The sequence below is a fragment of the Nicotiana sylvestris genome, chromosome 11 (genome assembly GCF_000393655.2).
Source record: "Nicotiana sylvestris chromosome 11, ASM39365v2, whole genome shotgun sequence".
NCBI classification, from domain to species: domain Eukaryota; kingdom Viridiplantae; phylum Streptophyta; class Magnoliopsida; order Solanales; family Solanaceae; genus Nicotiana; species Nicotiana sylvestris.
This window is the reverse complement of record NC_091067.1, coordinates 117,497,037-117,509,945: the sequence shown is the minus strand read 5'-3', so window position 1 is coordinate 117,509,945 and position 12,909 is coordinate 117,497,037. Positions and strand designations below refer to the sequence as shown.

Here is a 12,909-nt window from a genome sequence, read left to right as displayed (position 1 = left end):
TACATTAACATTTCTTGTCACGAATGCAAAGCAAGACATAAAGGTATCTTTCTATCCTTATTTGCAAATTAATTTTCTAATGCCTAGGTTATGAGCTTGATCTATTAAATCTTATTACAATCAAGAAATCTTTTTTTCAAGTTCAAATCAAGACTCATGAATTAGTTTCAATTGATGATCAAATAATTAGGCTCAAGGTTGAATAAACAAGATAAACTAATTTATCAAAAAATGTCAAACTTTAACATTCATGTCAAGATCCCATAACCTTAGAAATAAAAAGTGTTAATCGAGCATGGCCATGGTAAACTTCTCAAAAATATCTCAATTAGGTTCAACTTTACAAAATTTAGTAATATATTATGTACATTTATTAAATTCTTTCTACCTTTTTTCATTTCGTAACAATGATCTTGCAGGATTTTTGTTAGCAAGTGCATGTGTATTGGAGAAAATCGGGTTAACATTTGAAATTAATTATGTGCTGACATGTCAAGACATGAGGATCAATAAAAGAGTGACAGCTAGCAAAGAGTATTCAAGAGAAGCGAGCCTTAATAGGTACGGGCAAAGGTTCAAGAAATCAAGAAGGAACGGTTACTCAAATCTCTTGATAATTTGAAGAGACGTCGAAGGAATGAACCTAGATAGCAAAAAATACAGATACGTATTATCCGTAATTAATGAGCATCAATGATGGGAATGTTATAGAATCTTCACGAAACAGTTACGATTGCCAATTATAACGTTATATTAATGCCATTAATTGCTCATAATGGCTCTATTATGAGAGGAGAGAAACATAGTACTTAGAAATAGCTCTAAAAGCAGAGAAATAAAATTTGTATGGGGACACAGATTATTATTGGAATATACTGATTTACATTGCTTTATTTTGCTTACTCAGCTACTTCTAAATTCAATTCTTCTTTTCCATTACATAATTATTTCTTTATTTGATTATTAGTACCCGAGTTCTTCTAAAATTAAGCTTTGGCCGAAATTCCTATTTTCTGGTTAAACAAATTGGTTCTGTTACCGGGAATGATAATCTTTTACTTTCTAAATCGACTCTTTTGTCAAAACAATCATGTCGAATGTCAACGACAACAACCAACAAAATATACAGCACCAAGAAAATCAGCAACATCAGGAGATCAATAAGATGATATAACTCCAGTTCCCTCACAACGAAACTCTCCTCGACAATCCCGAGAGGGGACTCCTGACGGATCTGAATCAAATATGAATGAGCAATTCGAAAATGATCAATCTATTGATGAAGCTTTGAAAAAATTAATCGCCCAACAGGTCAGTAATTCTCTTCAGGCTTTTCTAACCAGCTGCTAGGTGCGGTGCCACCAACACCAACTCCAAACAACAACACCGTGGAAAACCCTCGCTCAGGACTCGTTAACTCAGGCAGTGGAGGAACTCCCAGCAAATCTCGTGACGGAGGGTAAGGTAACCCAGTTAATTCTAATTTACAAAGTTTAGTACTAACTTTACAGAGATAGCTCAAGGAGCAGAGTGATCGCATAGAGCAAATACCTGGAGTGTCGCCCGTAATCAAGGGAATAAATATGGACAAATACTCTCAACAACCTTGGAAGCCAAGTGTCGCTCCTTTACCAATTCCAAAGAAATTCAAGATGCCCTATATTCCGAAATACGATGGAACAACTAATCCACAGTATCACGTAACTGTATTTACAACCAGTGTAAAGGGAAACGATTTGACCAAGCAAGAAATTGAATCAGTGTTGGTCAAAAAATTTGGAGAAACACTCACGAAGGGAGCATTAACATGGTACTCTCTTTTACCTGAAAATTCTGTTGATTCTTTTGCTCAGCTTGCAGATTCATTTATTAAAGCATACCCGGGAGCTCAAAAAGTTTAAAAGCGAATGGGGGATATTTTTAAAATAAAATAAGGAGATACAGAGCTACTCAGGGAATTCATAGACAAATTCCAGCGTGAAAGGGTGATGTTGCCACGCGTACCTGATAATTGGGTGGCTATGGCCTTTGCTAGTATTTCAAATGAAAAAAGCTCGGAAGCTACAAGAATTTCCAGAAACAACTTGGAATGATGTTTATACTCCCTCCGTTTCATATTAAATAAGGTACTTTCCTTTTTAGTATGTTCCAAAACAAATAACACATTTCTAAATTTGGAAATAATTCAACACTAAACCCTTTCATTTTATCATTTACCCTTAATAAAAAGCTTTTATAGCCACACAAAAGTCATGGCCCCACAAACTTTTTACCCCTTAAGCTTTTAAGACCACAAGTTTCAAAAGTCTTCTTCTTTTTTCTTAAACTCCATACCGAGTCAAACTACCTCATATAATATGAAGCGGAGGGAGTAATAGATACAATACAAAGCTGCGGAAAGAAGAAGATACTATCATTCAGTCTCGGAAAGATGAAAGAACGAATTCAAGATGAGCCGAATATGAAAAGAGGTCCGGTAAAAATAGGTATGAACCTTACATGGGACCAGCAGGAAGGAATTCGTGTTCAAAGCAGGAAAACCCAAGGTATAATCCTAGATCAAGAGATAGAGAGTCAGGTTCATCATCAAGGTTTGGAAAAGAACAAAATATGCGAGATACGCGAGATGATGACAGAAGCTTGAAAGCAAAAATTGGCGGCTACAGTTTTAATGTTAGCACATCCGAGTTGGTGGCTGTTTTCAGAAGTATGGGAGACAAGGTACGGCGGCCAAAAGAAATGAGATCAAACCCAAATAGGAGAAATCTCGATTTTTGGTGCGAGTTTCACAACGATCACGATCACAAAACGGCAGACTGCAGATTGTTACAAGGTAAAGTAGAACATTTATTAAAACAAGGGTACTTAACTGAATTGTTTAGTGAAAAAGGAAAGCAAACATATATGAAGAATAGGCAAGAACCGCCAAAACCTCCTTCACCAGAAAGGATGGTTAATGTTATAAGTGGAGGGGAAGAGATCAATGGCGTGACATACACGACAGCAAATAAAGTGTCAAAAATTATAGTTACCCACGGGAAGTGAGTTCGACAGGTTTTGGAAGAAGATAGTATTACATTTGATGATGCAGATGCAGATGGCGTGCTGACCCCGCATCATGATGCATTGGTAATATCTTTACTTGTACATGGCACTAATGTAAAATGAGTTTTGATTGACCCAGATAGTTCCGTGAATATGATTCTGTTGAGAGTGGTAAACGAGATGCAAACCGATGATAAGTTGATACCCAATGCACACACCTTGTCTGATTTTGACAACTCGAGCGTCGTAACAAAAGGTGAAATAATACTCACCACATTCGCAGAAGGAGTAGTCAAAGACACCAAATTTCAGATAGTACAAATGGATATGGCTTACAATATGATTCTCGGCAGACTATGGATTCACGAAATGGATGTTGTACCATCTACGTTACATCAAGTTATCAAGTTTCCATCAGAATAGGGAATACGACAAATACGTGGTGACCAACAAGCTTCTTGACGCATTAACTCCATGGCAGATTCAAGCGCAAAATGTGACGAACAATAGCAATCACAGAATTTAGTTGAGGACGCAGCAACACGAGCCTCAACTGAAGACGGGTAAACAAATGTAGGCTCGAGGCCCGATTCTATTCAAGAACCAGAAGAAAATGAAAACATCAAAATAACGATCGAGGAACCGGAAGCTATGGTACTATTTGTACATTGGCCGAACAGAAAAGTCTACATTAGAACCAACCTCAGCCCAGAGATGAAATGTAAGTTGATTGAATTTTTAAAGGCTAACGCAAATTGTTTTGCTTGGTCCCATTTAGATATGACAGGTATACCACCGGAGGTAATGATCCACAAATTAAATGAAGATCCATCATATCCACCTGTCAAACAAAAGAAAAGGAAGCAAGGATCCTTCAAGAATCAGGTGATTCAAGATGAAGTGCAAAAACTTTTAAAAATCGGGTCCATCCGCAAGGTAAAGTATCCAGGTTGGTTGGCAAATACTGTAGTAGTGCCCAAAAAAATGGTAAGTGGCGAGTTTGTATAGATTATACTGATCTAAATAAAGTTTGCCCTAAAGATTCTTTTCCATTACTGCACATAGATCAACTAATTGATGCTACTGCACGACATGAATTATTAAGTTTTTTAGATGCCTATTCAGGATATACTCAGATTAAAATAGATCCTCTAGATGAAGAAAAAACATCCTTTATCACAGACAGGGGGACTTACTGTTACAAAGTTATGCCGTTCAACTTAAAGAATGTTGGGGCAACATACCAAAGGCTAGTAACCAAAATGTTTCAAGAATACCTAGGAAAAACCATGGAGGTGTATATAGATGATATGCTGGTCAAATCACAACAAGCAGGGGATCATATTCAACACTTGGCTGATACATTTCAGATTCTTTGCAAATTTAACATGAAGTTAAATCCTGAGAAATGTGCATTTGGCATATCATCAAGTAAGTTCTTGGGTTTTCTTGTTTCTGACCGTGGCGTTGAAGTAAACCCCGCACAGATTAAATCTATTGAGGAAATTCCGGATATACTCACGAGCAAAAAAGGAGTACAAAGGCTGACAAGAAGAATAACAGCCTTGGGAAGATTTATTTCCAAGTCATCGAAAAAGTGCTTCAAATTCTTTTCAGCCTTAAAAAAGCAAAATCAATTTGAATGGTCTGAAGAATGTCAACAAGCGCTTAAAAATTTAAAAGCATACTTGTGAAATCCACCATTGCTAGCCAAACCAAAAGATGGGGAGAAATTACTTATCTACCTTGTTGTCTCAGAAGTTGCGGTAAGTGCCGTATTAGTACGAGAGGACCAAGGTAAACAATCTCCGATTTATTATGTTACCAAGTCTTTATTAGATGCTGAGACTCGATATCCTCATTTAGAAAAACTTGCACTAGCATTAATTATGGCATCTAGGAAATTAAGGCCTTATTTCCAATGTCATCCTATCTCTGTGGTAACTGCCTACCCCTTACGTAATATATTGCATAAACAAGAGTTATCGGGAAGATTAGCCAAATGGGCTATAGAGCTAAGCGAATATGACATTACATATCAACCTAGAACTGCAATAAAGTCACAAGTTTTAGTAGGTTTTGTGGTAGATTTTAGCCAAGAGATACAATTGAAAGCAAAAAAAAGAACTGCAAGTATTTAACGGGTCTAATCCAGGTACTTGGACCTTATTTACTGACGGTTCATCAAATGTAAAAGGAGCAAGCCTAGGCATTGTCTTGGTACCACCTGCGGGTGAAACCATACGACAAGCCATAAAATGTCATCCTATCACCAATAATGAGGCAGAATATGAAGTTGCGATTGCAGGTTTAGAATTGGCATGAGAGCTTGGAATAAAGCAGGTTATAATCAAAAGCGATTCGCAGCTCGTAGTTAACCAAATTCAGGGACTTATACATCTAGAGAGGCAAGGATGCAACAATACCTGGAAAAGGAACGGGATTTAGTCAGACAATTCCAAACTTGGAAAGTCACGCAGATACCAAAGGAAGAGAATGCCGAGGTAGATGCTTTAGCTAATCTTGCATCCACTACAGAAGTAACAAATGAATAAAATGCTTCTGTAATACATTTGATTCATTCAGTGCTTGATCAAGATAAAAACTAGGTAAATTACAATAATCTAACTTGGGATTGGAGAAACAAGATTGTCAATTTTTTGCAGTTGTGACGACCCGGCCAGTCGTCTCATGAGTTACCGCTACATTTCCCCCATTTCTAAGTATTTATGCTTAGTTATCTGTTTTTTGTAGTATCAGGTTGGTCGGATCGAGTCCGGAATGATTTTGGTAAGGTTTGAGACACTTAGTCTCTTTTAAGAAGGTTTAAGTTGGAAAAGTCAACCGGATGTTGACTTATGTGTTAGAGGGCTCGGATGTGAGTTCCAATGGTTCGGTTAGCTTCAGGAGGTGATTTATGACTTAGGAGTGTGATCGGAATGGGTTTTGGAGGTCCGAAGTAGAATTAGGCTTGAATTGGCGAAGTTGATATTTTGGCGATTTCTGGTTGATAGGTGAGATTTTGATATAAAGGTCGGAATGGAATTCCGAGAGTTGCAGTAGCTTCTTTGTGTAATTTGGGATGTGTGTGCAAAATTTCAGGTCATTCGGACGTGGTTTGGTTGGGTTTTTGATCAAAAGCGTATTTCGGAAGATTTTAGAAACTTAGGCTCGAATCAGGCGTGTTTTGGGTGATTTGATGTTGTTTGGAGTATTTTGATGATTGAAACAAGTTTGAATGAGGTTTTAGGATGTGTTAGTGCCTTTGGTTGAGGTCCCGGGGGGCCTCAGGTGAGTTTCGGGTGGTCATTCGGATCATTTTGGAGGTTGAAAGGTAGCAGAAATTGCAGGTTCAGTGTTGTAGAGAATTTGCCCTTCGCGATCGCATAGGGTGTATCGTGATCGTGTAGAAGGACTGAGGAAGGCCAGGAATTAAGCCTTCACATTTGCGAGAGGGGCTTCGCGTTCGTGGAGGGTTGGGAAAAAGGCCATCGCGTTCACGAGAATAGCATCGCGATCGCATAGAGGGAATTGGGTCAGAGGGGTTCGAGGTCAGGTGTTCATCACGTTCGCGTAGGAGTGAGCGCGTTTGCGAACGTCAAAGTGGAGGAAGCATCACGTTCGCATAGGCCTTGTCATGTTCACATAGTGTAATTTTGGAAGCTGAAGAGTTTGTTCTTTGCAATAGCAAGGGACGTTCCGCGATCGCGATGAAGAAAATGAGGTCTGGGCAGAAAGTTTTTAAACTCGTCTTGTTCGCGAATGTGGGTCTATTTTCACCCATAGCTGCTCGTTTTTGGATATTTTTGAAGGAAATTAAAGAGGGATTTAATGGAAATCGTTGGGAGGTAAGATTCTTGGATTAAAAACGTGATTATTATGTGAATTCTACCTAGAAAATCATGAAAACTAAGCCTAAAATTGAAGAACTAGGGCTTAGGAAATTGGACTTTTGAATTGGGATTTGAAGGACCATTTGGGGTTGGATTTGAGAACTTTTGATATGTATGAACTCCCGGAGAGATAAGGAATCTAATAATGTGAAAATTTTTAAGTTTCGAGAAGTGGGCTCGGGGCTCGGATTTTGCTAATTTAGGGATTTGTGCCCGTTATTGATTGTTTTCGCTTGGGCTTTGTTCCCTTAGCATATTTTGACATTCTCATTCTGATTTTGGATAGATTCGATGCGCATGGAGGACGATTTGAGGGACAAAGGCATCGCGAGCTAGAGATTTAGCCGGTTCAATGTGAGTAATGATTGTAAATGATGTTCTAAGGGTTTGAAACCCCGGATTGCACATCGTAGTGCTATATTGAGGTGAGACACACGCTGGACAACGGGCGTGGTGTCGTGCACTATTGAGGATTGTGACTTGGTCCGTCCCGATTGATGATTTTACCGCGTATTTGACTGAAACTGATTTTACCGCGTACTGATACTGATATGAGGCCGAGGGCCTGAGATACATATATACGCCACAAGGTGGCTTGATTGATATGAGATCAAGGGCCTAGATTTGATGCCACGAGATGACTTGTTATTGCGCTTGGGCCGTAAGGGGACCCTCCCGGAGTCTGTACACCTCCAGTGAGCGCGAGTACCCATTGTGATGCGAGATTGAGCCCGAGGGGCAGGTACTATTCTGAGATGTTGCCCGAGGGGCGGACTTGTTGATACTATGCTCGAGGTGCGAACTTCTATTTGGTTACTTTATCTTAATTATCTATCAATTTACCCGTTTTACTGGTTGAAAGCAGATTTTACTTGATTTTTACTGGTTTTACTGATTTTTAAGCAATTTACTGCTTCATTATAGAATACCTTGCGCTTTACGTGTTTTCTTACTTTCAGTCATAATTTACATTTGTTACTCACTGAGTCGGAGTACTCACTTTACTCTCTGCACCCCGTGTGCAGATTCAGGCGTTGCTAGTTCTGCTCCTGAGTGCTGATTCCTCCAGTTCCAGGCGGCTTCGGAGATTACGAGGTAACTATTGACGTCCGCAGCCTCGTGTCTCTACTCCTCTATTATTTCTGTTCATTTCCAAACATTTGTAGTAGTTTATGATTTTAGCAGACTGGTATTATGGTTAATAGATGTTTGTGACTTGTGACACCCCGGTTAGGGCTGTGTCGGGTTGGATTTTCCGCATTGTTATCGATATTTCCGCTGTTCAGTATGATTAATCATGTTTAGACTATTTTTGTGTTTATTAGCTACTCTAAAAGATGAACTGGGTTAAACTGGCTGGTCTTGTCTTCACGAGAGGCGTCATCACGACCGGGTTCAGGGTTAGGGTCGTGATAGCAGTATGGAATATTACCTGAAGATAAGAAAAAAGCTTAGGCACTTCACCAAAAGGCTGCTCGTTACTATTTAAATCAGGGAAATTTATATCGAAAAATGTTTTGTGTCTCTCTAGCAAGATGTCTCAGGCCTTCTCAAATGTAATATGTGATGAAAGAAATACACGAGGGACATTGCGGAAATCACACTGGAGGAAGACCTTTGGTGAAAACCATAATTAGAGCTGGCTATTACTGGAAAAAAATGGAAGAAGGAGCGGAATATTTTGTGGCTAAATGTGACAAGTGCCAAAGATATGGCAACAACATGCATCGATCAGCTGAATTATTATATCTGGTTGTTGCACCATGGCATTTTATAAAGTGGGGGATGGATATCATATGTCCATTACCACAAGCCAAAGGCATGGTAAGATTTCTGTTAGTACTCACTGATTATTTTACTAAGTGGGTAGAAGCAGGAGCCTTCAAACAGGTACGAGAAAAAGAGGTCAGAGACTTCATTTGGAATAATATCATATGCCGGTTTGGGGTTCCAAAAGAGATTGTGTGCGATAACGGCCCGCAATTCATAGGTGCACAAATCACAGAATTCTTCAAAGTTGGCAAATTCAAAGGATTACCTCGACACCTTATCATCTGGTGGCCAATGGACAAGCTGAATCAACAAATAAATTTATTATCAACAACTTGAAGAAAAGACTGGAAGAATCAAAGGGCAAGTGGATAGAGGTATTACCTGGAGTTTTATGGGCTTACCGAACAACAACAAAAACAAGTACGGGAGACACACTGTTCTCACTTGTATACGAAGTTGAAACCTTAATTCCAGTTAAAATAGGGGAGCCAAGTACGAGATATACTCAAGCTATTGAAGAGTCGAATGACGAAGAAATGTGGGTAAATCTGGATTTACTTGAAGAAAGGAGGGAAACTGCTTTAATAAGGATGGCAACACAAAAACAAGTTGTTGAGCGGTATTACAATCAGAAAGCTTGTCTCAGTTACTTCAAGATTGGGGACTACGTACTCAAGAAAGTTTTCCAATCCACGAGGGCAACCAATGTAGAAAAGTTAAGTCCAAATTGAGAAGGGCCTTATAAGATTCATGGTATCGCAGGAAAATGTGCATATGAGCTTGAAACCCTGGACGACAAGATCCTACCTTCGAATTGGAATGCTATTCATCTGAAGAAGTACTATTTCTACGGGAAGGAAATACCAACGGTCAGGTATCCCTACTTACGATTTTATTTTTGAATTGTTAAAGTTGTAATAACAATTTTAGATGATAGGAAAAAAGCTAGCCCACACTAAATGATGAATTTAGACTTGAAAGACACGTGGAAGAAACATAATTCCCGGTCTAGGGTTGCAACTATTCTGATGGAAATAGAATGATTTAAGCAGTCTTCATCTAAAATTATACCTCCGAGTCTCGTATATTTTTCCTTTTCAAGAAAAGGGCCGCATGGAAGGAATAATCAAATGCTCGAGATTTCATACTTCAAAGCTCAAACACTTGGGGGACTATATAATATACATATAATATATGTATAAGGAAGGCAAAGAAGTCTGAAACAATTAAATTTCAAGTTAAGCCTAAAGTCTATTCAACAAATATCAAGTTCAGAGCAAAGTCACGAGCCAAAAAAGCAAGCCTAATTCAAAAACCTGTGAAGAATACACTCGTGGATATAAATTTCAAAATCTTACGAATGTTTAGGTTAAAGGCAGTATTTAGCCATGGGTCATAAAGAAACCCTTGGATTTTCTTTTTTACAAATCTGTTGTAAAGAAAACAGTTACGAAAGAGTTATAGAAGATATTTAAATACATGCAAGGTGTTATTTAAGCTTGACAAAGTTCTAATAAAAACTTTATCAAAGTTATTCCAAGAAACATGTGTGTTCCTATTTCTCCTTTCGTATGTTTACACCATTATAAAGTTGAGACGTGTTCTTCATTAAGTGTCATTTATAAAAGGGACCTCTTTTATAATTCATGATTGATTCAAAAATTCATGAAATTAACTAAGCATTTTTAAATGTAAAAAGTTACAAGGGTAAAACAAAAACCCACATATTAAAATTGAAATGGAAGTAAGACCATGAACTTATAAAGAAACAAGGCAAGCGCAAAATCATTAAAAGAGTATAACAGAAACTCAAAGTCAAAAGCATTAAGTTGAAGCAAAAACTTTATAATATTAAGTTGAAACTAAGTATGAACTTAGTCCTAAACTAATTGTCGTTATAAATCCCCAAAAAGACCTGGGGATGTATTGTTATAAAAAATATTACCCCTAAATGGGACCAGAGGTAAAACCACCAAATGTTCCATAACAAAACAGAAAAAAAAGTTAAACTTCACAAACAAACTTTCATTGTGGAGCAAGTTCTGAAGAAGAATTCAAGACGGCATCATTAGCAGCAGAAGGCTCGATTTGATCAGAAGGAGCTGGGACATCCACCGCACCAAGATTAGCTTCAACATTTTCGGGAGTATCAACCATGGGTGAAGAGAAACTTTGGCCTTGATGAGTTTTTTCTATTGTCTCCTTAATCTTTGCTAACTCAACGTCTAAGTTAAAACCTTCCTGGCTTACCTCCATAAGAGTATCATGACGCATGTTCAAAATGGCCCAACTTACTTCAACAGCAGCCTTGTCCTCAAGAGCCTCGTAGTCTCTTTCCCAATGATTAATTTCACTCTTGAGCTCCTCTCTCTCAGCTAAAGCAACATTGTAAGAAGATTGTAAAGGGTCAAGTGAACTCTCCAAGAACTTGACCTTATCAGAAGACACTCGGATATCTTCTTAGGTATGGTTGAGTGTTTGGACAAGCTCACTAGCATAAACCTCTTTCTCATTCAACAGGGCCTTCAGACCTCTGATCTCTTCAGTAGATTTGGAGAGGTATTCAGCAAAAGACAACTCGAGGAGGTTTTTATCCTTGCCCGCCTGGTTGGAAGAAGCTTTCTCAACTGTTAGCTCTGATGTCATGACTCTTAGCTGCTGCTCTAAGGTACATTTGTTTTCTTCTAAAACTTCCATCTCAAAATGGAGACTTTCATACTGCTCTTTCCAATTATCTGCCTCAATCTGGTAATCATGCATCAATTGCTCTGTATGGAAAACCCTTTTCATTATCTCCGTACCGATGAGATTGATCTACATAAAAAAAGGGGGATAAGAATTTTAGTAGAAGGAAAATGGTATAAACAATGAAAAGAAGTCTATACCTTCAATGATGATTGCACGATGTCATTCATCAAAGTCAAAGAACTATGACTTTCTAGCTTGGACTTTTCAACCGGACCAATCAAGGGTTCTAACCATACGTCAGCCTGGCCTGATTTCTTCAGAAGATTACCATCGGTAGGAACTTCAATGGTAATTTGATTCATTACCTTGCTTCCACTTAAAGAACCAATTTCAGTACGAGAAATATTAATAGCAGGGACAGTAGATGAAGTCATAATGGCTTGAGATGGAGTAGAAAAAGCAGCAGTAAGAACAGGCAAATGGTGTTCCATTGGGACAGATACAGGGAAGGAGGCAAGAGGTACTTCCTCAGACACCAAGTCAAAGCCTTCATTATCAAACCCACGCGAAAAGAGGTGCTCAGTAGAGTCACGAGCTGCCATGGGAGTATCTTCGTCAGAACTCACTAAAGTGGCTTCAACAGGCTCGGTCATGGGAACAGAACAAGGAGGGGGAGTAACTTCGTCATCCGAAATGACGCGTCTTCTAGCCCGTAGCTTTCTAACTAAAGAACTTTCATCCCGCTCCTCTTCGTCTTCAGAATCCTGAGGTCTGTCACCTTTCCTTTTCGATGAAGAACTCAAGATTATCTCCTGATCTCTTTCCAAAGAAAGTCTAGAAGCTGTGATTGACTCAGTGCTTACACCACGAATAGGAAACCCTGACAAAAAGAAGGGTTATATAACTTCTAATGAAAGAATAAATAAAGGGGTACGTATACACAAAAGAAAAAAGCCAGCTTTGAAAGAAGTGATCCTTTGATTTGCATTAGGGATCAAAATTGGGAAATCAAACCTCCAATAACAATCTCTATGAGCAACAGAGATCAAACCTTCAGTAATCTGTGAAGGGTAAACATCGGCACGATCATGAGAGGACATAGAAGAAACCTGGATTCTAATTGATTCTCTATCAGTATACAAAGAAAGTTTAGAAGGGATAATTTCTTCTACTATAGGTTCACGGACTGGCTCATTGGAATCCCTACTTCTGGCAGAAGACCTATGTGGAAAAGAATCCCTAGTTCTATGTGAGACCCAATGTATTTTTTTTCTCTCTTCTCTTACGTAATATACGTAACATGACGTGGTTATATTAGGTATATATGATTGGGTATAGCACATTGGGAGAATAATACTAAAAATATGTGGTAATATCAAGGAACTAAACTAAAGCTTTAGGTCAAAGGAATCCCTTAAATAAAGGTTCGTTGTTAAGCAAATGGCTCGGGTAGCACCCCGCGCGTTCGGATGGTTTAAGTTAATTTACACATGTGGGATAAGACTAAGAG

The 12,909-nt window shown here is 38.6% G+C and overlaps 1 protein-coding gene across 1 annotated transcript; it reads right to left on the bottom strand.

The window, feature by feature from the left end:
* Nucleotides 1-10,736: 10,736 nt before the first annotated feature.
* On the bottom strand, nucleotides 10,737-12,499 carry LOC138881549 (uncharacterized). The gene is made up of 4 exons (XM_070161783.1): nucleotides 12,451-12,499; nucleotides 11,597-12,279; nucleotides 11,204-11,525; nucleotides 10,737-11,086 (listed from the first exon to the last, which is right to left on the bottom strand). The coding sequence occupies exons 1-4, from the start codon at nucleotides 12,497-12,499 to the stop codon at nucleotides 10,737-10,739; spliced, it is 1,404 nt and encodes a 467-aa protein (XP_070017884.1).
* Between the last annotated feature and the right edge of the window lie 410 nt (nucleotides 12,500-12,909).